The following is a 22476-nucleotide window of genomic DNA, read 5'->3' as shown; positions in this document are numbered from 1 at the left end:
CCACCCTCTCCTCCCTGCCTCCCTCTGCATCTCTCTTAGGGGATGATGGAGGAAAATACAGAAAGGGAGCCAGAGAGTTGTGCCGACAGAACTCCTCCGTTGAGTGTCTAATTAGGTACGATCATGCATGCTCTCTCTCTCGCTAAACATTTATTAATGTGTTAGGGTTTCCATTAGCGCATTACTTGAACTGAGAGCACTTGCATATGGCTGGGAGAAAGGAGAGGGAAAAACAGCCCCCCGCCACCTAACAGGCGCCAATCACAGTGACAGATAAGATGGAGGCTAGAGGCAGGGGAGGGGCCCAGCCTGAGACTCCAGCGTGCATCCTCTCAGCCGAACGACGCAGAGGTGAGGGTGTGCTGTGCCAGGTTCTGCTGCCACGGGAGCTGAGCTCCAGAGGCCTGGGTCGGGGCTCCCGTGAAGTCTGGCCCTGACTGAGCGCCAGACATGGTGCCGAGCACTTTCCATGCATCAACTTCTGTAACCCTCTGCCGTCTTCAAGGATGTCCATTGTACAGATGCTGAGACTGAGGCTCAGTGACATTCTCTTTTCTTTCATTCATCAAATATTTACTGAGTCGAGACAGAGTCACAGGCAGGCACAGCCTTTGTGCGTGAGCACTGTGTCCTGCTGCTCTCCTGTTCCGACCTGGACAAGGCCTTTGCCAGGTCCAGCCCTCTCTCCAAGGCTGTTTTCCCATCTGTACAAGAGGCCCCTCCAGCTCTGACACTGAGGTTCCAGCCTCAGTCTGTGTCAGAGGACCCTGACAGCCCCTCCCATGCCACAGTGAGGCAGGCACCACGGGGGTCTCGAGATGCCTGTCTCACTAAGAGGAGACTGAGGCCCGGGGAGGGGAGCGGCTGCCAGAGGCTGTGCAGCTTGGAAGTGGTTCAGGCTGCGACTTGATCCTGACCTCTTGGCTCCAGGTCATCAGCACTGTTCCCAGTTCTGGAAGGAGGAGGTACGGAAGCAGGGATTGGGTGGCCCAGAAAGAGCCCCAGGCCAGACCTTAGGTGGCCCTGGCTCTGGCCCGGCCTCAGCCCACTGGTGTCTGCACCTACCCCCAGCAAGGCTGCCGAAGCTGGGAGCCCCTCGTGGCTGTCGAACAGGTGGGCAGGTGCCCCTTCTCCAAGGTTGCTGCCAGTGGCAGATACCAGATGACCTTCCACTTGTGTCAGCCCTGACCTCAGGGCAGGTAGGAGCCCCAGCAGAGAGGCCACCACTGCGCAGGGCTGTCACCCTGGGCCCAGCACTTGCCCAAGTACACCCTGATACTCCTCCAGCCAGACTCCAGAACATCTCCTAGAATGGAACCTGGCCACGCCCCTCCCCTGCTTGTAACTTTAGTGGCCCCTGCTGGCCGCCAGCTGGCCCCCTGGACTCGTAGGCCCTCCTGCCTCCCCTGCCATCCCATCCCGCGGCCCCAGCGCCTCTACGCCAGCCGGCCCTTCCCTCCTTGGACCTGGACCCAGCTGTCCCCCTGCCTAGGCTGGGGAGCTTCCCCACTTCCTGGTCCAAATCTCACTCCTCTGGGCCCCCACAGCACTGGGGCTGGAGCATATTCCCACCTCTCATGGTTATTAGTTTTCCCTTTGTCTGCTGCCTCCTAAGCCTGGGAGCTCCTTGAGGACGGGGACTGTCTAGGATTCATCTCAGTGTCCCCAGCACCCAGCTCAGGCCAAATGTTGCAGTGGGAGGGAAGGAAGAAGGAGGAAGGAAGTGGGGCGGGAGGAGAGGAGGCCGGAAGGAGAGGAGAGTCGGCCTCTCCTTCCCTCTCCCCCCTTGACATTCTCAGCTCAGTCTAAGGCGTCACTCAGCTGTGGTGACGCAGCCTGTGGGGCTAAGCCAGTGAGGGGAGGCGGTGGGGGGTGCTGCTGACCAAGCAGCACCTCCACGCAGAGGCTTACGAGCTATTTGCGTGCTGTCCCCTAAGCCCTAATCCTGCGTGGCCAAGCAGGAGCCCTACCCCTGGCGTGCCAGAGGGGCTGGCCCGGGGAAGCAGAGACGACCAACCCCGGTGGCCCCGGCGCCACCCCTCACGGCTCCTCGCAGCTTGTTCTCAGCCTGGCCAAGAGGGGCAACGGCTCAGAAGGTTGCCCACACCCGGACTTGGCCCTCGTGTGCTCTGAGCCGCTCTCTAAACCTCCTGACACAGGGGACAAAAGAGCTCAGGCTGGAGGGCTAGCCGCCTGGCCTCCGTTCCGGCTCTGCCGAGGAACATCATTTCCCCCAGTGGTCAGAGGGGACTGAGGCCTCCTCACGGGGCTGGGAGCAGATGTTCCTTCACTGGGCAAATCTTTACTGAGCACCTACTCTGGGCTGCGAGCTCAGGTGTAGCCAAGAACAGGCCAAGCTGGCTCTGCCTTCTAGAGAGAGATGGGCCGTCGGTCAGGAGACACATAAGACCGTTGCTAACAGTGATGACTACCGAATAGGAAATGAACGTGTGATGGGTGGGTGCCCAGACATTTAGAGCTGGCGGGGGCTCTCCATGGCTGTGGATTGAACGAGGTTCAGAAGAGGATAACGCTTTCAGTAATGCTCACTGATCACCTACAGGAAACTGAGGCACAGGGAAGTGGGGAGGGCTGGGCTACACCTGGCGCTGTGGCCGCAGAGCCTCAGTCCAGCGAGGGAGGACCGTGAGACCTGTATCGTCAGGCCTGAAGGTCTGTGAGCGCTTTCCCTGGTGGGGAAAGCGGGTCAGGTTTACCATGCAGGTGGGCGTGGATCCCCAGAGTTTTCTAGCCCCAGCAAACTGAGAGGGGAAGCGGGTCTTCCGGGGCTGTCTTGGCGACCGAGAGCCACAGGCTTGAACCCAGTGCCGCCTCCACCACTGCTGCCCAGGCTTGACCAACTCAGTCAGGCCTTTTCCAGCACCCCAGCGCAGCCCTCTTTTGTCATTGGCAGCGTGGTGTGAGTTATGAAGGGAAGCTCTTCCTGAGAGCCGTCTTTGGGGCAGGAGGGAGATGTGGCCAGGCAGGTTTGTCATATGACCTGGGTGACTCCCTGCCAACTAGGGGCCTTGGTCTCCCTACCTGCAAAATGCGGCAAGGAGGGGGTCAGAGTAGGTGTCTTTTAATGACCTTCCTGCTCGCTCCATGAGCCTGTTCCTCTGAACAAAAAGTTTTCTTTTTGTTTTTTTTTTTAGTTTTTTATCATGCGTTACAGAACAGAGCTCCATCACATCAGGGATGGCCTTTAACCCCCCATCTCCTCATCCTGTGAGTGTGGGATTATTAGACTTTCCTACAGAGGGTGAACCTGAGTCTTAGAGAAGGGAAGCACTTCCTGATGTAACCTAGATCCATCCCCTCAGTCCACAAATATTTCTTGAGCACCTATTATGTGCTAGACCCCAGGGAATACTTCAGTGAACCAAACAGAAATCTCAGCTCGTTCAGTTTTAGGGAAAATGATTTACATGCTCCTGCTGTGTGTGGAGCTGGGCTCTGGGGCCCTGTGGTGAGCAGGACAGGCCCCAGCCTACCCCGAGGGACTCAAACGTTACAGCCTAGGAGATGGACAAAAGACACATGAACAGAATAGGAATTAAAAGCTTCCAGATTGTCATAAGCACTAGGAGGTAACAAGCAAGGTCCTGAGGTCGAGGGTCGAGGGATCAGCCCGGCCTGGGCAGGGCTGTGTGGGCTGGTGTTGACCCAGGGTGTCCACTGTCTCTCCTTCTGTCTGGCTACCAAGGGCCGCGTCAGAAACTCTTCACCTTGACCTCGTTAACGACAGGCCTAATCACTGGGCCAAGCGCCTTGCACTTTGAGGGACCACGCCCCACCCACCCGCCACGCCTGCCCCTGGCTCATTCACCAGCACACATTTCATCAGGCTTCTGTGCGAGAGTCCTGACCCTGCCCAGGGCCTCAGGGGTCTGGAGCCCCAGGTGGGCTGGAGGGAAGGGGGCACATTTCTAAGCAGACAGGTGTAGGAAACCCAGGTGGGAAGAGAAACTAGCATGAGGGAACTTAAGTGATGGAAGTCTTGAAGACTGGTACACTTCCCTGGCCGGCCTTGTATTCCCAGACTCAGGGACTTTGCACTTGCTGTTCTCTCTCCCTGAGCATCTCTACCCCCACAGAACTCCTTCCACCCTTGAGTTCTCAGAGAGGCCTTCCTGGGCTGCTCTAGACAACCGTGCTCTGGGAGTAAGTTGCCATCTGAACTTACCCTGTTGTTACTGGTTTCATTATTTGTTTGTGGGGCCCTCCTTGCTCTCACAGAAAGACACTTCCTGCAGGCAGGGCCTTGGTCCTTCTTGTCCACTCTGTCCCCCAGAACTGAGCACCTTGTGTGGATCACAGTAGGTGCTGGATAAAAATTTGTGGCTGGGGGCTTCCCTGGTGGTGCAGTGGTTGAGAGTCTGCCTGCCGATGCAGGGGACACGGGTTCGTACCCCAGTCCAGGAAGATCCCACATGCCGTGGAGCAGCTGGGCCTGTGAGCCATGGTCGCTGAGCCTGCGCGTCTGGAGGCTGTGCTCCACAGCGGGAGCAGCCACAACAGTGAGAGGCCCGCGTACCGCAAAAAAAAATTTGTGGCTGGCCCGTGGTGAATGAGCACCTGAAGGCCAGGCTCCCAGTTCACTCTTGGGGGATTTCCTCACCATCCTGCTGTACATGGGGGCCCTCATTTTCCCCCAGAGCTCATCCCGCTGTCCTGGGACCCACCCTCATGGCATTGCCTATCACCTGGCATCCAAGGCCCACGGTCCCAACCCAGCCTGACCAGACATCCCGGGCTGCATCCTGTGTGCTGCAGTGTCCACCCAGTCCTGTTTCCGGGGTCCACCTCCCCTTCACGCGGGGGTGCCCAGGACCACGCCTTCCTCGCTCATTGCAGGGATCTGGTGCCTGACACGTGTTTGGCACAGCTCACCTCCTGCAGTCAAGGGCCTTCCTTCCGGAGCCCCGAGGGCCTCTGTCCCCTCCCTGCTTCGGTCAACCCCCCACCCCCGCTTGGTACCCTCCTCCATCCTCGCTCCCTTCAATCCATCTTTGAGGGCTTTTGAGCCACCTTTCTGTTGCCGAGATCTGCCCAAGGCACTGCCCCCTACCCCTGGATAAAGACCCCAGCACTAAGCCCCACCAGAGCTGGCCACATCCCACGTGGGCCTCAGGCCTCTGCCCAGCCTTTGTCTTCAGTCTACGCTGTCTTCCCCACTTGGCAACCTGGCACAGTGTCCCCCCTCCCTCAAAACATTATCTCCTTGGACATCTCTGCAGGTAGGCAGGCTTCCTCCCTGGGCCAGGAGCTGTTCTTCCCACAAGGGAGTCTTCCTCAGCCTGTAAGCTCCTCCTTCCTCAAGCTTCGGCTCCCCAGTGGCCTGCACGTAAATGATTGTGGAACGAGTGAGCGAGTGAATTCCAATTCAATGTAACAAATGCTTTTTGAGCTCCTGGGTGATGCCGGGCTTCTGTCTGCCATGGGGTGTGCCCTGCCCTTGCGAAGCTCACAACCTGACAGATGGGCTACTCTCAGTATGCGGTTACTGGATGAGCCAGGAGGTGACTTAGGTGGGGAAGGAATGGGTGAGGGGCTGAGTGAGGGGATGAGAGAATAACCGGCACCTCTGCCCTCTGGGAGCTCATGGTCCATTTGGGAGGAAGACGAAGTTTGCTTGCACTAAGCCAGAGGGAAGTGGGGGTATGGAGTCAGAGGTCCCAATGTCAGGCCAAGGCCATCAGCTGAGATGACAGAGATTCCTCGGGGACAGGAGAGTTGGGGGCGGGCCTCCTGCCCTTTCCCAGGGTCCCCAGCACCTCCCTTCCCGGACAGAAGCCTTCTACCTGGAGTCACCTTGGCCCCTCTTGGAAGCCAATTAGGCCCCCAGTTGCAGCAGTGAGGATTAATATGATTAATAACGCCCCCAATCTCGCAGGTGCTGATTCAGCCAGGAGCTTAGGGAGGGGAGGTCACTTTATAAGGGCCTGGGGGGGGGGGGGGGCGGGTTTCAGAGCCTGGAGTCATCCAGCCGGAGCCCTGCGTGGCTGAGCTCAGGCCTCAGCAGCATCCTCCGGTTGGAGCTGCCGCAGGGCAGCCACAAGGGCCGCAGCCATGAACGGGACGGAGGGCCTGAACTTCTACGTGCCTTTCTCTAACAAGACAGGCGTGGTGCGCAGCCCCTTCGAGTACCCGCAGTACTACCTGGCTGAGCCGTGGCAGTTCTCCGTGCTGGCCGCCTACATGTTCCTGCTGATCGTGCTCGGCTTCCCCATCAACTTCCTCACGCTCTACGTCACGGTCCAGCACAAGAAGCTGCGCACGCCTCTCAACTACATCCTGCTCAACCTGGCCGTGGCCGACCTCTTCATGGTCCTTGGTGGCTTCACCACCACCCTCTACACCTCTCTGCACGCGTACTTCGTCTTCGGGCCCACGGGATGCAATCTGGAGGGCTTCTTTGCCACCCTGGGCGGTATGAGCTGGGGTGCGGGTGACGGGGGCTACAGGAGCCAGGAGCTTGCGGCGTGAGGGGGCCGGTGTCTGGGGACAGCCTATGCCTTGGGGATGGTGGCTGAGAGGCCATTAGCCAAAGCCCTCAATCAACAAACACTTTAGTGATGATGAGCTAGGCTGCCGTTTGTCGAGGGTGGGCACTGAACACTGTTGATCTCACTTGGAGTGGGGTCATTGTCTTGCTTTCCAGCAAGGAAGCAGATGAGAGAAGTCAAGGGCCTTGCTGGGGTCACATCAAGTGTCTGGCGGGGCTGTGTTTCAAGCCCATGTCTCTGAGGCCCTTCAGGACATATTCTGCTTCCCTCGCAGCAGCTGTGCTAGGTCAGACGCACGCCGGGCACTGGGGATAGAGCTGGACAAGACAGATCCCTGTGTTCAGGGCTCCCAGCCTGGGGCGGGAGGAGGGCTCTGAGTCCTCCAGTCACTGGACTGCCTGTACTGGGCGATGGGCTCGGTCCTTCTCCAACATCTAGCTGACTCCCTCCCAGCCCACCTCCAGACTCTCTGCCATGCTTGAATGCTTTCTGCGTTGATGAGTCCATTTACAGGGAGACGTTAGACCTGTGAGGTGATCTGTGTAGCTCTGAACCATAGTTTAAAATACTTTCTTTAACTGAAAAACTGATTCGCTGCAGAGAATAGATCCCGTTTAGCAGATGAGAAAACTGCAGTGTGCAGAGGGGAAGAGTGACTTAGGGATACGGCAGGGCAGTGACCAGGGCCTAGGTCTCCTGGCTCAGATCGAGGAACGTTCCTTGGGGACACATGGCTTCTCAGGCAAGCAGGAGACACGAGAGGTCATTATTACAAAGCCAGGGTGACAGGGAGAGCCTAGCACCAGCCACAGGGACGCTCTGCCTCCTGTCTTCTCTCTCCCACCTGTGTCCAGGCTGCTGCCTCCGCCCCATTCCTGGGGCTCTGGCCATCACTGGGTGTTTGTCACCTTCAGTGACCACAATCACACAGTCTCAGGCCAGAAGGGTGCCACACACAGGCGGACACGTCTCTGCTACAACTATGGTCCTGGAATACTCACTAGTGTTCCCTTTCACTCAGAAATGTCCTAGTTTGGTTGATAATTCCTATGGCCACCCTCCCTTCTGAGTTTCTGGGGTGATGTGCAGGGCAGATGTCTGAATCACATCATTATTTCCTCCTCCTTTCTCTGAGCAAAACATTATGCAGTTCCTTGGCTCCTAGGAGAGGGTCCCACATAACTCATGTTATTACATTTCCCTGGAGGGGAGAGGCCGCTGCCCAGGAGGGAGGGAAGGCTTCCCAACTCCAGGCTTCTGCTGCCTCTGCAACATCTTTTGACAGGAACTCTGCCTGTTGCCCCATGAAGGACACATTTTTCTATAAAAGCTCCCTACAGAGCTCCCAGTCCAGCCATGACCCCATGCCCCGATTTCTATGTCCCTCAAGAACCCAGAGCTCTTGAGCTGAACTAACCTTCCTGGGAGTTACTCTGCGCGGCATACTGGCCCCTCTGCCCCGCACCCGCTCTTCAATGTCCAGGCCCTCCGCACCCTAAGGCCTTGCTCCAGGCCCGCCCCCAGGTGCTTTCCTGGCCGCCCTCACCGCATCCCTCAGGGGAGCTCCCCCTCCTTAGACAGTTCCAGCCACGTGGCATGTTGACTGACAGCTGGCTACCTTGCAGGTGAAATTGCCCTGTGGTCCTTGGTGGTCCTGGCCATCGAGAGGTACGTGGTGGTGTGTAAGCCCATGAGCAACTTCCGCTTCGGGGAGAACCATGCCATCATGGGCCTCGCCCTCACCTGGATCATGGCAATGGCCTGTGCCGCGCCCCCCCTCGTCGGCTGGTCCAGGTAACAGCACCGAGTAGAAGGGAAGGAAGGGTCTCCAGGGCTCTTTGTAGGGTCCTCCAGCCAGGGGGGCTGTCTGGTTCCAGGTCCCGAGCTGGCAGCTGTCATGGGGTTGAGGTTTAGGGCAGGGAGGAGAGGGTCAGCCCCTGACACTGCTATGGGGCTGGTCCCCATGTCGAGGGGACTCCAAGACGCCCCAACCCTTCACCTTGGCTGTGCCCCTAATCCGCAGCTAAGCCAGGGCCAGATTCCAATCCTCTTTGGTCCAGTGCCCTGTTGAGCAGTTCCTCTGACCTTAGGCCTCAGCACCTGCGGAGGCAGAGCCTTCCTCGTGCAGGTGTGACATTGTAGCCTCTGGGAAGCAGTCCTGTCCAGATTCTAGGCCGTTATCTCCAAATGGGCTGAGATGAGCTGGGGTTGCGGTGGACAGTGGTTCCGGACATTGGACTAGTGACTCTGTAGGCGGCCTCGTGTCCCTCTGCTTCTGGGAAACTCCCATCTCTCTCCACTTTCCTCCTCTCCCAGTCTTCCTGGGGCCAGTGTTCTTTGCCCTGTGCTGAATTTGAGCAATTCAGCAAGGGACAAAAAACCCTGGTCTCCTTCCCTGTCTTCTCCAGTCTGGCCCGGTTACATCCTGGTAGGCACAGCTAACAGACGCTGGGTTTTCCGAGGTCGGTCCAGTGTCACCATCGTCTGAAATCACCCAAACATCCTAACCAGATGCACCGGGGCCTCTTGTTTCCAGAAAGTGCAAAGATCCCTTAGTTACCCTGTGTGCCCCTCTTTGGCCTAGAAAGACCTGGGCGCCTCAAATACAGAGCTTGGCAGGGCTTTTCCCTTCTCCCCGCCAACCTGTGCCCTGTGTGGCCCGAGGCCTGGCCTCCGGCTGCTGGAGAGTGGCAGGCCGGGCGGGGTGGGGCAGAGCGGTGCGGTGGTGGGCGCGGCATTGGGGGGGTGCCTCTGGAATGAGAGACTTGGAGAGACTGTGGTCCCGGGATAACATGGCGCTGAACGAACAGTGAAACAACACTGTTTCCACAGGTACATTTGAATCGCTTACCTCAGTCAATGTGATCCTCAGTCACACAACCAAGGAGAGGTTTATTATCCCCATTTTACAGAGAGGGAAAGTGAGGCCCAGAGTGAGACCAGCCCTACAGTAGGCGGTGGCAGGGGACTCTGGTCAGCTGGGCCTGTTCCCAAGTCCCTCACATGTGGGTCTCCCTTTGCCCCTCCCGCCCCATCCCCCCACCGGTCCTCAGGTACATCCCGGAGGGAATGCAGTGCTCGTGCGGGATTGACTACTATACGCCCTCGCCAGAGGTCAACAATGAGTCCTTCGTCATCTACATGTTCGTGGTCCACTTCACCATCCCCCTGGTCATCATATTCTTCTGCTACGGGCAGCTGGTCTTCACAGTCAAGGAGGTATGGTCCTATGCTGGGTGCTGGGGACACGCACATTGACTGGGCTGAGCCCAGCCCCCGTCCCAGAGGAGCTTCAGTCTGAACACCAGGCCCTGTTTCCCCGCAGGCAGCTGCCCAACAGCAGGAGTCGGCCACCACGCAGAAGGCCGAGAAGGAGGTCACTCGCATGGTCATCATCATGGTCGTTGCTTTCCTGATCTGCTGGGTGCCCTATGCCAGCGTGGCGTTCTACATTTTCACCCACCAGGGCTCCAACTTTGGCCCCATCTTCATGACCGTCCCGTCGTTCTTTGCCAAGAGTTCCTCCATCTACAACCCCGTCATCTACATCATGATGAACAAGCAGGTGCCTGCTGGTGAGGCGGGAGGGTCCAGGTCCCCCAAGGCCACAGGAGGATGAGCCACATTCTTGACTGGGCCCTCAGTCTTTCCACCTGCAAAATGGTCAGGGAGTTGGTCTTCCCCGGGGTGTCAGAGTCATCTGGGAGAAATTCAGACTCCTGGGCCAATCCCCAGACCTTCTGATTAGAGGCTCAGGGTGGGCCCAGGAACCTGCATTTCTAGCAAGGCCTCCAGGTGGCTCTGATGCTGGCTCAAGAGCAAGAAGCACCCATCCAGATGGTTTCGGAGGCCTGCTTTAAAGGTCAAACGGTCAAAGTCCCAAGCCTGGGAATAGGTGACAGTTTCCACACAGCTGGACAGGGAGCTAAAAAGTCTTGTTCCAAGGAATGAAAGGATAAAGCGGTCCTTTAACACAGACCAGTGGTTCCTCTGCAGATCCCTTGATCCAGTGGGGAAAACATGGAGTCAGACATATTGAGTTCAAATCCCAGCTCTGCTAGTTTCTAGCTGTGTGACCTTGGGCAAGTCACTTCCCTTCTTTGGGCGTCAGTTTCTTCATCCATAGGAAGGGTGAATTCCTAAACTCTTGGGTTAAATGAGATAATTTACAGATAGCCCTTGGCACACAGAGGGCATCATAGAGCATCATCAGTGACAAAGCCCCCTGAGGTTTGGTCCTGGCATTTCCGGGTGGGGTCGTGAAGGCTTAGTAAGTTCCTCCAGGGAGCCATTTGAGAGGGGAGTGGAGGCTGGGAAGGCCAGAAGCGGGACGGGGGTGGAGGCAAATCTCACCGACCATGCTGGTTGCCACCCACATTTTGGGGGACCCTGACACTGACTCATGCCCTTTCTTCCAGTTCCGGAACTGCATGCTCACCACCCTGTGCTGTGGCAGGAACCCACTGGGTGACGATGAGGCCTCCACCACTGCCTCCAAGACAGAGACCAGCCAGGTGGCGCCTGCCTAAGGACTCTGTGGCCAACTGTAGGAGTCTCCCAGCCCCCGCCCCCCACCCCAGCCACCCCATCAGGAGCCGTGCCTGTCGGAACCAGGTCACACAGGCTCCCTGAGTTTAAACAAACCAACAAAAAGAGAATTAATGAGAGAAAAATGAGGTTCCTCACTTGGCAGGGACGGCCCAGTCTGGAGTCCTGATTTCCCAGGGGCCGGTGGGATCTGTATCCCCCTTTCCCCCCAAACTCATCTCTCAGGCACACGAGAACTCTTGCTCTGGAAAAGTGTCCCAGCTTAGGGATAAGTGTGTAGCACAGAGTGGGCACATAGTAGGTGCTTAATAAATGCTAGATGGCTGAAGGAAGGAATGAATGGAGACATGAATGGAGAGATGAATGGGCAAGGAGAGCATATCTATCCTCTCAAAACCATGTTAGCAGCAGCAGCTCACCCTTGTCTGATGCCCTTGAGCAGTTGTTTTCCTCCTTGGGCCTCACTTTCTTGCCCCATAAAGTGGAAATTCCAAATCCCCCACACAGCTGAGATTGTGTGTGTGCGTGTGCGTGTGTGTATGTGTGTGTGAGCACTTTGTAAATGGTAAGGAGCTGTACGGGCTGTAGTTAACATTATAAATAATATCAAGGAATGTAATTAATTCATGCTATGATCGTCTCCTCTTGATAGTGACCATTTTGAGATTGGGCAAGGCCCTGAGCAACCAGCCTCAGCAGGTTTATAAAAATGAGCCAGACGTCAAGGCCAGACCAGGGCTGGGTGTTGGGCCACGGGAGGGACAGTCAAGGAAATGCACAACGCAGTCATCAGGACTGAAAAAACAGCGGGGGTTCAGAGTGTGGGACCGAGGCCTGGGGATCTCACCTCCAGCATGGAGCCCCGGGACTAGGGCCACCCCTTTTCAGTGTGGCCCATGGAGAGACAGGCCTTTCTCTTAGCTTCTGGAAACCACTTGTTCTCCTCCCCAGCACTCAGGCTGCAGCATCTCTGGGCCAGTATGGAGCTTCTAGAAGCCATGCTTACCTGCCCACATTTAATGGGGAGCTGGGTCCCCAATGTCACCCTTGTCTCAGAGAGCTTAGAAACAAAGAATGGGAAATCTGGCTGGGCCCACCTTCCCTGGGGATGTCCACAGGTCTCAGATTTCAGCTCCCTTGCTGGGCGAGCCTTCCGCGGCTCCAGTCCATTCTGCACTGTGGAGAGTCCTTGCTGTGAAACTGGCTGGGACGCTGGGGCATCAAAACTGAGCTGCTTCAGCAACTGCCCCTGCTGCTCCGCGTAACCAAAGCTGGAAGCTCTACCTCTCCCCAGCTCTGCCTGGAGACGAAGGCAAATTGGGGTATTAAAAGCTCAGGTCCTATACCTGGTGTTGATGGTGGTGGTTTGTGTCACTCTCAAGCTCTTTATCTGCAGGACGGATTGGAACAGGGCGGCGTCCACCTGACCCTTGACCCTGGGTTGCCTGGTTTGGGCAACCGTCAGAGCCCCCTGGGAGTACGAGGTGGGGGGAGCAGGCCCAGGAATGAGAAAAGTCCCCAACTTTGGAGTCACAGAGATCCAGGTGACCCGTGAAACTGCAAGCAAGTTTTGTCACCTTTCTGAGCCTCCTTATGTGCAAAAAGGAATCTTAAAGCTGACCTTGATGGGATCTGATGAGCTTTCAGTATGCAGCCAACCTGCTTCCTGGACACAGCAGACAGTGGGAGACTTTTGGCATTACCGGAGCCTTGGCTCAGAGCTGGCCCTACCAGGGACCTCATCTCCAAGGGGAATGGGATGGAGATGTAGCTCCCAAATTACCCTCATCCTCCAAGGTAGGAAAGGGTGGCAGGAGCCTGAGAAGGAAGATCTCCAGTGCCATGGAGGGACTGGAGCGGGTAATGGCTGGGGTCTCTATTGTTGCCCCTCTTAACTCTGTCTCCCTAGGTGATGTCGGTCAGGATTGCTTTGGCTGCAAGTGACAGGAAATCCCACTCAATAGCACTGAAGCTAAAGGGAAAAATTATTGGCTCCCAGAAATGAAACTCTCAGGGCATCAGGCACAGCTGGATGCAGGTGCTCGGATGATGTTAATCTGGCTTGTACGTCTCCGCTCTGGCTGCACTTTCCTCTGTGTTGGCTTCATGCAAGGCTGACTGTTCTCAAGAGGTGGCATAAAGGCCACCAGCAGTTCCAGGCTCTGCAAGGCCTACAGAAAGTGGTCTTCCCTTTCTCATCTGTTCCAGCACAGTTCCCAGGTAGGGCTCTCGTCGGCCAGGCCTGGGTCACCTGCTAGCCCCTAAGCCTATGATCAGGCTGGGATGGGGATTCATCCTCTGACTGGCCAGACCTGGGTTACCTGCTTGCCTCTGCAGCCAAAGGTAGAGTTAACCCCACAGAAACCAAATGGTCTGAGGGCGGGGACAGGAAGGAGCCCAAAGAAAACCTCAGGGGCTTGTTTCTAGAGGAGGAGGGCCAGAGACAGCGTGGCCAGAACCAACAGCGGGCCAGAGGGGAGGGACTCTATGTCGGTGACGCCCAGCTAGTCCAGCCTCCCCCCACAGCAGGGACCCGCACAGAAGATTCCTACGGGGCCCCCATTTCAGAGGCCGAGTCGGGCCAGGCACGGCAGCGGGAGAGACAGTAGCATTTCAGCTCGTCTGCCTTGCAGGCAGCCCTGTCCTCTCACTCCCACACCCCAGTCAACTTATTCTGAGGATTCAGCCTCACATCCAGAGAAGAAATTTACTCTAAAACCAGAACATTCGCTTGCTTTTCCTGATAGAGAGAAAAGCCTCCTTACTTCCTTAATTTATAATTGATTTGACAGCCACTGATGGGGAACCCGCCATAAATAAAGGCAAAGAGCTGCTGACTGAGGCTGCGGAGAGGGTGTTACCCAGCTCATGTCCAGGATCCAGGAAGCCAGCAGGTTTATGGAGTGCCTGTTGTGTACAATCGTATCTTCACTCAACCCAATCTAAGGAAGCTGACCCTAGGCCAGGACGTGCTGGGGGACTCAGAGATGGATTGGAGGGAGCAAGTCTCTGGGCTGTGACCTGGCCAGCATCAGGGCCACAGAGCTCTCTCACCTCTGATTTTGCCTCTGGGAGGAGAGCGCGTGAACCTCCACCCCAAGGCAGCAGGGCCTGATGACAGCCTGCCCCTTGCCCTCTAGTAGAGACATGTGTTCCACATACCCCAAAGTGCCCCTGGGAGACAGTGGGTGCCCTTCCCAGCTGTGTGACCTCAGGCCAAATCCTTGAACCTCACTAGGGCTCAGGCCCCTCAGCTTTAAAGGGGAGAATCAATCATCCCAGTTGGTAGAATTGTCTAAAAGGACTGAGATTATTGATACAAGAGATGAGGTGCATAATAGGCATTCAATAAATGTGAGTTCCCTTCCCAGAGACATGAACCAAGTTCAAAGGAGCAGCTCCTGTTATAGTGAGAGATAGATGTATAGAGAGGTTAAAATAATGGAGGTGTCTCAGGAAAGGGGGAAGCAAGTGCTAACTGCCCCCAGTATTCATTCCCTTTCTTTCTTTTAGTATTATCAGCCCAAGTTCTAGCTAGGCATCTCGCCACCCAGCACAAGACTGCATCTCCCAGCTTCCCCTGCATCTGCGATGGCATTTAGGTGACATTAAGGTCTAGCCAAAGGACTATAATCAGAAGTGATATGTGCAGCCTCTGGGTTGTGCATTTCAGAGAATGGAGGTGTCCACCATGTCCTCTCTTCTTTCCTTCCTGGTGGCTAGAATGTGGTCATGATGACCAGCACTGCAATAGCTTCTTGGATCATGAGGTAGAATCTGTGGGCAGATAATGGCAGAGCATCAAGAAAGAAGGAGCCTGGGTCTCCCATGCTGCCTCACCAGCCCTGCACAACCGAGACTTGAGGGGTTTCATGAGAGAACAGTCTCCTGGTTTTATGTTGAAGCCACTGTTATTTTGGAGTCAGGGATGGTTTCTTAACTAAAGCAGAGAGCTTCCAGGTTGTAGCCCAGGGTCTGGACTTAGGGAGACCTGATGCAGGTCCTCTCTGAACTTTAGCTTTTTCACGTATAAATATAACAGTGAATATAAAATATGTGGACATTGAACATGGCAGCTCTTTCTACCCTGCCCTCTATGCATTTATTGACCTAAAGTCACAGATGTCCTCACGCTACAGGGGTTAGAGTTAACACAAAACGGGTACTGCTTCAAAGAGTTTAGAACTGAAACCTGCAGGACTGTAAGTTCACACATAGGAGGACCTCATTCAACGTTACAAGATGGCAACAAAAGTTTTTGGCAAAACTTATATTTCGTACAGGCCTCAGTAAACGCGTCTCATGAGTACACCAAGGAACCTGTCCTCTCTCCAGAAACCTGATCCTCACAATTACCGTTTCCCTGTGAAAAGGCAATCCTCTAGAAGAATTTTTAGATCACGTAGCACATTTTAGAACTTCTTCCCTGCAAATGCAAAACTCTGTCCTGGCACAGCCCTGGAGCAGGGTTTCAGATGAAGCTCGTGGGAATGTTTGTATCACTGAGTCTTTCTCTACTTCTCAGTTCTTGGAAATGTGATCAAAATTGCTGCCCCCATTGGCACCAGCTTCCATGCGCCTCTTTGCCTCATTTCATCTCCTGCTCTAGATGGTTCTTGCAGACGGTTTTCAGGCCTCCCTCCACTAAGCCAAGCTGGGTTCTGGCACTGGGGCTTCCACAGCAATGGGTGCTGAGAACCTACTGCGTGCCAGGTGCTGTGCTGGGCACCAGGGAACACCACCAGGAACAAGACAGACACAGCCCTGCCCACCCCCACTCCCTCTCAGAGCTCAAGGAGACAGGTAAGGCAGTGTTTTAACTTGGGGTGCTAGAGGCTCCCACAGAGCAAGTTGAGGGGCTGCTGGCAACACAAGGGGGGCCCCGAACATCCTAGGGTGTCAGGGAAGGCTTTTCCGAGGAAGTGATGTCTACACTGAGGCCAAAAGGATGAGTGAGAAATGGTCCAGAGAAGGTAGGTGGAGATGATAAAGGAGGGCCTTCTAGGAAGAGTGTATCAGCTAGCTTATGCCATGTGACAAACAACCCCCAAATCTCATGCTTCAAACAACACACCATGTATTGCTGCTTGTGACTCTGTGGATCAGCCAGGTGATCCGGACCAATCTTGGCTGATCTCTGCTGGGCTCATTCAAGCATCTGTGGTCAGCTGGAGGGCTGGCTAGTGGGCCAGCTGTGGGCTGGGTGACAGGGGAGACTGGGCCATGGGATGCTCAGCATCCAGAAGCCTTGTTCACATGGGACTGGAACTGGACATCACTTCCACCATGCAGGGTTGGTCAAAGCAAGTCATAAAGCGAGCTCAGATTCAAGGCATGTAGTAGGAAACACAAAGGGCAAAACCCAGCTCTCAACACCTAACCAGTTCCAAGAGCCTCATTGTGGTTGGACTGTGGGTTTCCGGGGGAAGGAGGCTCCATAAGACAGAGGTCCAGCTTCTACCCATGGCAGTGGGGAGCTATGAAGGGTGCTAGGCAGGGCAGTGATACCCAGTTTCACTTTAGAACACTTTGCCTCCCTCAATCCAGACCTCTGGTGATGGAGAGTCCCCTGGAAAAATCCCAACAATAGGACTACAGAGAGAAAACTGCAAATCTGTTCTAAACCTGTCCCCTTCAAATCCTACACCCTCCTCAGAGATAACCACTGCTATTACCTTGGAATGAACCCTTTCAGACCTTCTTCTGTGGCTTCACTTACACACACACGCACACACACGCACACACACGAGTTCTGTCTTCTCAGAAGTGGGGACATATTCCACAGATACTTTCTGTTTTATTTCATTTTCACTGCTGTGTACTAGTCCACCGTGTGAACAGATCACAGTTTATTTGTCCAATCTCCCCTTGGCAGACATTTAGGTTGTTTTGAATTTTTGCTAAGATTGCAGTGTATCAGTGTAAGAGTTCCTCTCAGATTTATATCCAGAATGACATGGATGGGATGTGGCACGAATTCATCTTAGTTGTATTAGACGTTACTCAATTCTTTCTATGTGGCCACCAACTTACCTTCCCGACAGCTGTGCCTTTCTTCACATCCTAGGCACGCAGTATTGATGGGCATTTAAATATTTGTCATTCTACTGGGTGTGAAATACCACCTCATCCTTGTTTTAATCCATCTCGTCATTTTAAATGGCACAGAGTATTCTGCAGTAAGGGTGTAATTCAGCCAGAGCCTGAGTGATTCATTTGGAACTTCTTTTTTTTTTCCTTTTCCAAATAATGCAGCAATTATTTCTTTTCTGACTAATGCACTCCTAGGAGAGAGAAGTGGAGTGCTGGGCTCAAGGGAATACCTTTTCCAAGTAGGCTGCACCCAATTTATGCCCCTGGAAGAGGCAATGAGGGCCTGGTTCCCTGCATCCTTGTCAACGCTTTGTCTTCAATTTTTATCAATGTGATGAGAAAAGAGTATCTCATCATTGTTTCAATTTAAAATTTCCTGAGTGTCAAAGAAGTCGAAGATATTTTCCTGTGCTTATCAGCCTTTCTGATAAATCAATATTCTTTGTTTATTTTCCCAGAGGACATTGTCCTTATTTATGGAGACTTTTGGGAAGTAATTTAAAAATTGCTCATTCATCCCTTAAAAATTCTTTCTTATAAAACAAAACAAAAGGAGGCCACAGGTTGACCTGGGGTGTCTGTTCCAGGTAAACCCACTGGTCGGCCCCCAACTGCTACTTCCTGAGGCACCAAGGCCAGCAGTGGCCTGGGAACAGGAGTGGACACTGGGGCAGTGGGATTGGAGGGCTTCAGCAGCTACCTCCATAGCCCAGGTGTGCCCAGTTCCCCATCAGCATTCCAGGTTCTGCTGAGCAGAGGGCGCGGGAGGGATCAAGCATCTCAGCCCCCATCATTTTGCCATGGGGGCTGAGACCCAGAGAAGTCAACTGATACACCCAAGCTCACATAGGAGCAGGTGGCCCGGCTGAGGCATCGGCACACAAGGCAGGGCTGCAGGGCCCCCTCTCAGCTTTCCTGCCCAATCAGCGGCTCAGAGCCTCCAGCCCAATCAGGGGCTAATTGGAGTGGTGGGGCCGGGCCTGCTGGTATGTAAGGCGAGCAGGCAGGCCTGGGGGCCTCACGCCTGGGTAGGGGGCCATCTGCATCTGCCTGTGAAATGGCTCCTGGGAGCCTCGCCTCCAGTGACACCTCCTCGACCTCCACACTGGGGTCGTCCAGGTCATCTGGGTCTGAAAAGCCAGGTAAGCAAAGGGAGCGGCTCCTCCCTCATCCGCGCGAGCCCGTTCCCTGGGTGTCCTGAACCCTTCTTCCCCGACCCTGCTCCTCCTCTCTCAGTCTGGCCCCTGAACCCACCCCAGGGGCAGAAGAGCTGATGCCAGTGGTAGCGGGGGCCAGGGAAGAGAGTAGAGGGGCGCCTCCCCAGCTGGAGCCCATTTGCTGTGGGCGAGGGCTGGCAGCCCAGCTGCAGCTGCAGGGCGGCTAGTTGAAGGGGCCCGAGCAACAACGAAGCAAGCGTTCCACGCTTGACTGGGCTTTGGATTTAGGGCTGCGTCCCAATTTTCAATCAACAAACAACGCCTCAAGGATTCTCTGGATATGGGGTCCACTGAGGCAAACAGACCCATTTCATTCCTTCCAGGTGCTCCCAGTCTGGTAGGCGAGCTTGCCTCGTTATAGATGCCATTTGATAATGGGGCGTGTGCTTTAGTGGTGGAGACCCAGAGGGCTGTGGGAGCCCAGAGGAGTCGCCTAACCCCCTCTGGGAGATCAAGGAAGGCTTCCTAGAGGAGGTGACTCTGAAGGAGGGATAAGCCTCACCCAGGCGAAGGAGGGCTGGGGCAGGGGAAGTGTTCTGAGTACTTGCAAAGACTCCTCTGGAGGAAGTGAGGGGTCCCATCTGCCTGGGAAGCACAGGGAGAGTTGCTCAGTTTGGCTGGGGTCCAAATCTCGGTGATGTTTAGGCCTTGAAGGATGAATGAAAGCTGCTTGGGTGGCCACGGCCGCCCAGGCCTAGGGAACAGCATGGCACAGGCTGTGGCCTGGAGGGGAGAGTGCTGGTGGAGTGCTTGGGAGCTGCGCCGTCTTCCCGCTGGCTAGGGCAGAGTTGGGGGAAACGCGGTGATGGGGGCAGGGGCTGATCAGACTGGGCCTCCAAGGCCAGGTCAGGTGTGTTGGCCCTTGTACTGAAGGTAATGGAGGAGAGGGTCGGAAAGGGGGAGGAGACTGTGCCCTGGGGATGGAGGCAGAGAAGCCTATGGGGAGCAGGAGGGGCTCCAGGATGTTCCCCGGGCACTTGTTTTGGTGTCTGGGTAGGTATGGGGGTGGGCACATTTGTGGGGGAGAGAAGATGGGGGACAGGTTTTCGGGGACCTGCGAGTTCTGTTCTGGACATCCTGGTATAGAGCAGGCATCGAATAACTGGAATGAGAAGCTGAACGCAGTTGGAGGGTGGGGGTGGGGGGGAGGAAGGAGAGTTGGGGGTGGCTCCCTGGGACAGGGCATGGTTTGGGGGAGACAGGGCAAGGGTTAGAGCTGTCACCCCAGGCTAGGCCCCTCCAGAAACCCTCTAACACTGCAGCTGGGAGGGCTCAGACAGCCTTAGGGCCCCTCCCCACCGTGGGAGATGGGGGATGGGGAGAGTGAGACTCTCCTGAGGTCCGGCTGACCTCAGGTTCTACCGATTAGCAAAACGAATATTCTCAGACACTGGGCTCCTCCTGGCCAGGAAACAAAAGAGGTTGAATTTGATGAAGTCTCTTTACAAGTTTTGCTGAGATCTAGAGTTTTGGGATGGTGGTTTTTTTCTACTTTAAAATGCGGTTTTAAAAAAAAATATGTTTTAGCCACATGTGATTCCTTTCTTGATCTTCAGTTTTTGCAGATTGGTCAGGAATCAACGTTTTGAATCACCATGTTTAAATCAGGTTTCATATTTAAACCACTTTTATGTGCTTTATGGTGACTGACAACTGTCTCTCTCCTCACCCCTGGATCCTACTCTCTTTTGCAGCTTAAAAGAAAAAGACCCAGCTTATTGAGATACCTCAGTAATTCACATAGCATACAATCCACCCATTTAAAGTATACTTTTAGCACATTCACAGTTGTGTACCCATCTCCACAGTCAATTTTAGAATATTTTCATCCCTTCTAAATGAAAACCCGTACCCATTAGCTGTCAACTCCCCATCCCTGCCCACCTCCCAGCCCCTGGCAACCACTAATCTACCTTCTGGCTCTGATTTGCCCATTCTGGACATTTCATATAAACTAACTCATACAATATATGACTTTTTGTGACTGGCTGCTTTCACTCTGCATAATGCTTTCAAGGAAGTACTTCATTCCTCCTGTTGCCTGGATGACATTGCATTTTATGGCTATACCACGGTTTGTTTGTGCATTCATTAGTTTATGGACTTTTGGGTTGTTTCTACTTTTTGGCTGTTACAAATAATGCTGCTGTGAACATTTGTGTACATGTTTAGGTGTGGACCTGTATTTTCTTTTCTCTTGAGTATATACCTAGGAGTGAAATGCTTTTGTTACTTTTTATGATGAAAACTTTCAAGCTGACAGAAAAGTAGACTGAATGGCACAGTGACTCCCAGCTTCCCCACCCACACATATGTTGCCAACCAGCTGTTCCTGGCCTCCTTAATCAATAGAAATTGATCAGAGGCCAGATAAGAAATTCAGGCAAGGCTTTACTGGGGACCCTGCAGCGGCAGCAGGGATTGAGAACAAGTAACAGTTTCCCTTGTTATCTTGTTCACTCAGGTGGGAGGCAAACTTTCTCCTTCTATGGGGTGAGAGTAGGAGTGTGTCCAGGGATCAGGCCAGAGGGGTGGCCTAGGAGGCTTGCCCACCTCTGTGGTGGCGTTGTGTGCAGGGGGCATGCCCAGTACCCTGCTTTGGCTCCTGGCTCTTCAGAAGAAGCAGTTGGGCGCCTTGGTCTTTTTGTATCTTGTTGTCTGTAATTTGCCCCAACTGGGCATGCACGCAGTTATTTTTAGTCCCTTATAGTTTCCTTCTTTCTTTTTTTTTTCAACATCTTTATTGGAGTATAATTGCTTTACAATGGTGTGTTAGTTTCTGCTTTATAACAAAGTGAATCAGTTATACACATACATAAGTCCCTTAGAGTTTCTTTGTATGTCGTTGATCGAGGAGACATTTGTCCAGGGGCAAGCACTGCAGCAAAGTGTCCCAGGTCCCAGCCTGTCTCATTCCCCCCTGAGGGATTCTACACCCCTTATTCTTAAAGGGTAAGGGGCCAAAGGTCTCTCCTTTTGAAACTTCCTGCTAGATGGGGGCCGCAGACCCTAGCCTACCCTAGTGGTGTAGAAGTCCCTCACTGACTATTCCAAGGACCTGTATGGACCTGGGCCACTCTCCACTGGAATGGGTTGAATTCCTTGAGACATCATGAGTCTTTACTTGAAACTGTTGGAGGCTGGAAGACACAAACTTAACCAGAAGGTTAAACAAACAAGGGCCCTAAAGGAGAAGAACAACAATAGCCATTAAAGGGCCTAGAAAGGGAAGGCACCAGGTTAACTTTGGGAGGGCTTCGTTAACTGTTGACCAGACGGTGGAGGCGATGTCGCCCCTGCCAAAATTGTGAAGCTGCTCTACCTGGGCATATATTTCCTTAATATTAAATTCTGCCTGTGCTGTTGCATTGGTCCAGGTGCAGCAGGATGTATTAACTATCGCACAAACTCTACTTCGTTCTGCCAGAAGGTAATCAAGAGCTAGACGATTGTCAAGAACTACATTAGCCAAAGAAACAAGAGATCTTCAGTCCCGTTAAGGCTTGTCTTGTCTGTTCCATCATATAACCAAGCTGTCTAGTGAGATTTCTCAGTGTTGTTTCATGATAGGTAAAGCCTCCCCACGGAGCTGCCAGCCCTATGGCCAGCCCTGCCCCTGTTAAGATCATTTCTAGTGCTCTCTGGGTTCGCTGATGAGCTGGAGTGGTCCTGTTACCAATAAAACCCCCTCTTATCCCTATAGTCCCTAGAGTGCACTCTCCCATGAAGTGAACATTATCAATGCATTTATACGCTATAGCTTGGTTGGAAAAGGACAGGGACCTGGCCATAATTCCATAACATCTGATGGTTTGGGTGTCCGCAGAGGAAAAACAAACACTTCTGGGGTGCAGAACTGAATGTCTGTCTCACGGTTGTTAAGAGAGGACAGTCCTTGAAGGGCATAACTCTTGTTAGTACTTAAAAAATTAGGGGATAGGGCTTCCCTGGTGGCGCAGTGGTTAAGAATCCGCCTGCCAGCGCAGGGGACACGGGTTTGAGCCCTGGTCCCGGAGGATCCCACGTGCCACGGAGCAACTAAGCCTGTGCCAAAACTATGGAGCCCGCGAGCCACAACTACTGAGCCCACATGCTGCTACTGAAGCCCG

The 22476-nt window shown here is 54.2% G+C and overlaps 2 protein-coding genes across 3 annotated transcripts in view; both read left to right on the top strand.

Moving 5' to 3' along the window:
• The window catches only part of IFT122 (intraflagellar transport 122), a 77676-nt gene extending 71418 nt beyond the window's left edge, over positions 1 to 6258 (top strand). For both annotated transcript variants that reach the window (XM_032648099.1, XM_032648095.1), the window contains one exon: positions 6121 to 6258. The gene's annotated coding sequence lies outside the window, so the exon portion shown is untranslated. The remainder of the gene's footprint in view (positions 1 to 6120) is intronic.
• RHO (rhodopsin) lies at positions 6073 to 12402 on the top strand. Its single transcript, XM_032648102.1, has 5 exons — positions 6073 to 6433; positions 8135 to 8303; positions 9563 to 9728; positions 9835 to 10074; positions 10928 to 12402. Exons 1-5 carry the CDS (start codon positions 6073 to 6075, stop codon positions 11036 to 11038), a joined length of 1047 nt encoding a protein of 348 aa, XP_032503993.1. The 3' UTR covers positions 11039 to 12402.
• The last annotated feature ends 10074 nt before the right edge of the window (positions 12403 to 22476 follow it).

The sequence above is a fragment of the Phocoena sinus genome, chromosome 11, assembly GCF_008692025.1.
Source record: "Phocoena sinus isolate mPhoSin1 chromosome 11, mPhoSin1.pri, whole genome shotgun sequence".
Classification (NCBI taxonomy): Eukaryota; Metazoa; Chordata; class Mammalia; order Artiodactyla; family Phocoenidae; genus Phocoena; species Phocoena sinus.
Note: the sequence above shows the minus strand (reverse complement) of the source record. Positions and strands in the feature narration are given on the sequence as shown.

Bases quoted from the DNA above. Each gene is read 5' to 3' on its own strand.
- RHO (XM_032648102.1), top strand. From the start codon at position 6,073: ATGAACGGGACGGAGGGCCTGAACTTCTACGTGCCTTTCTCTAACAAG. The intron at 6,434-8,134 runs GTATGAGCTGGG...GCTACCTTGCAG, and splicing joins CTTCTTTGCCACCCTGGGCG to GTGAAATTGCCCTGTGGTCC. The intron at 9,729-9,834 runs GTATGGTCCTAT...GTTTCCCCGCAG, and splicing joins TGGTCTTCACAGTCAAGGAG to GCAGCTGCCCAACAGCAGGA.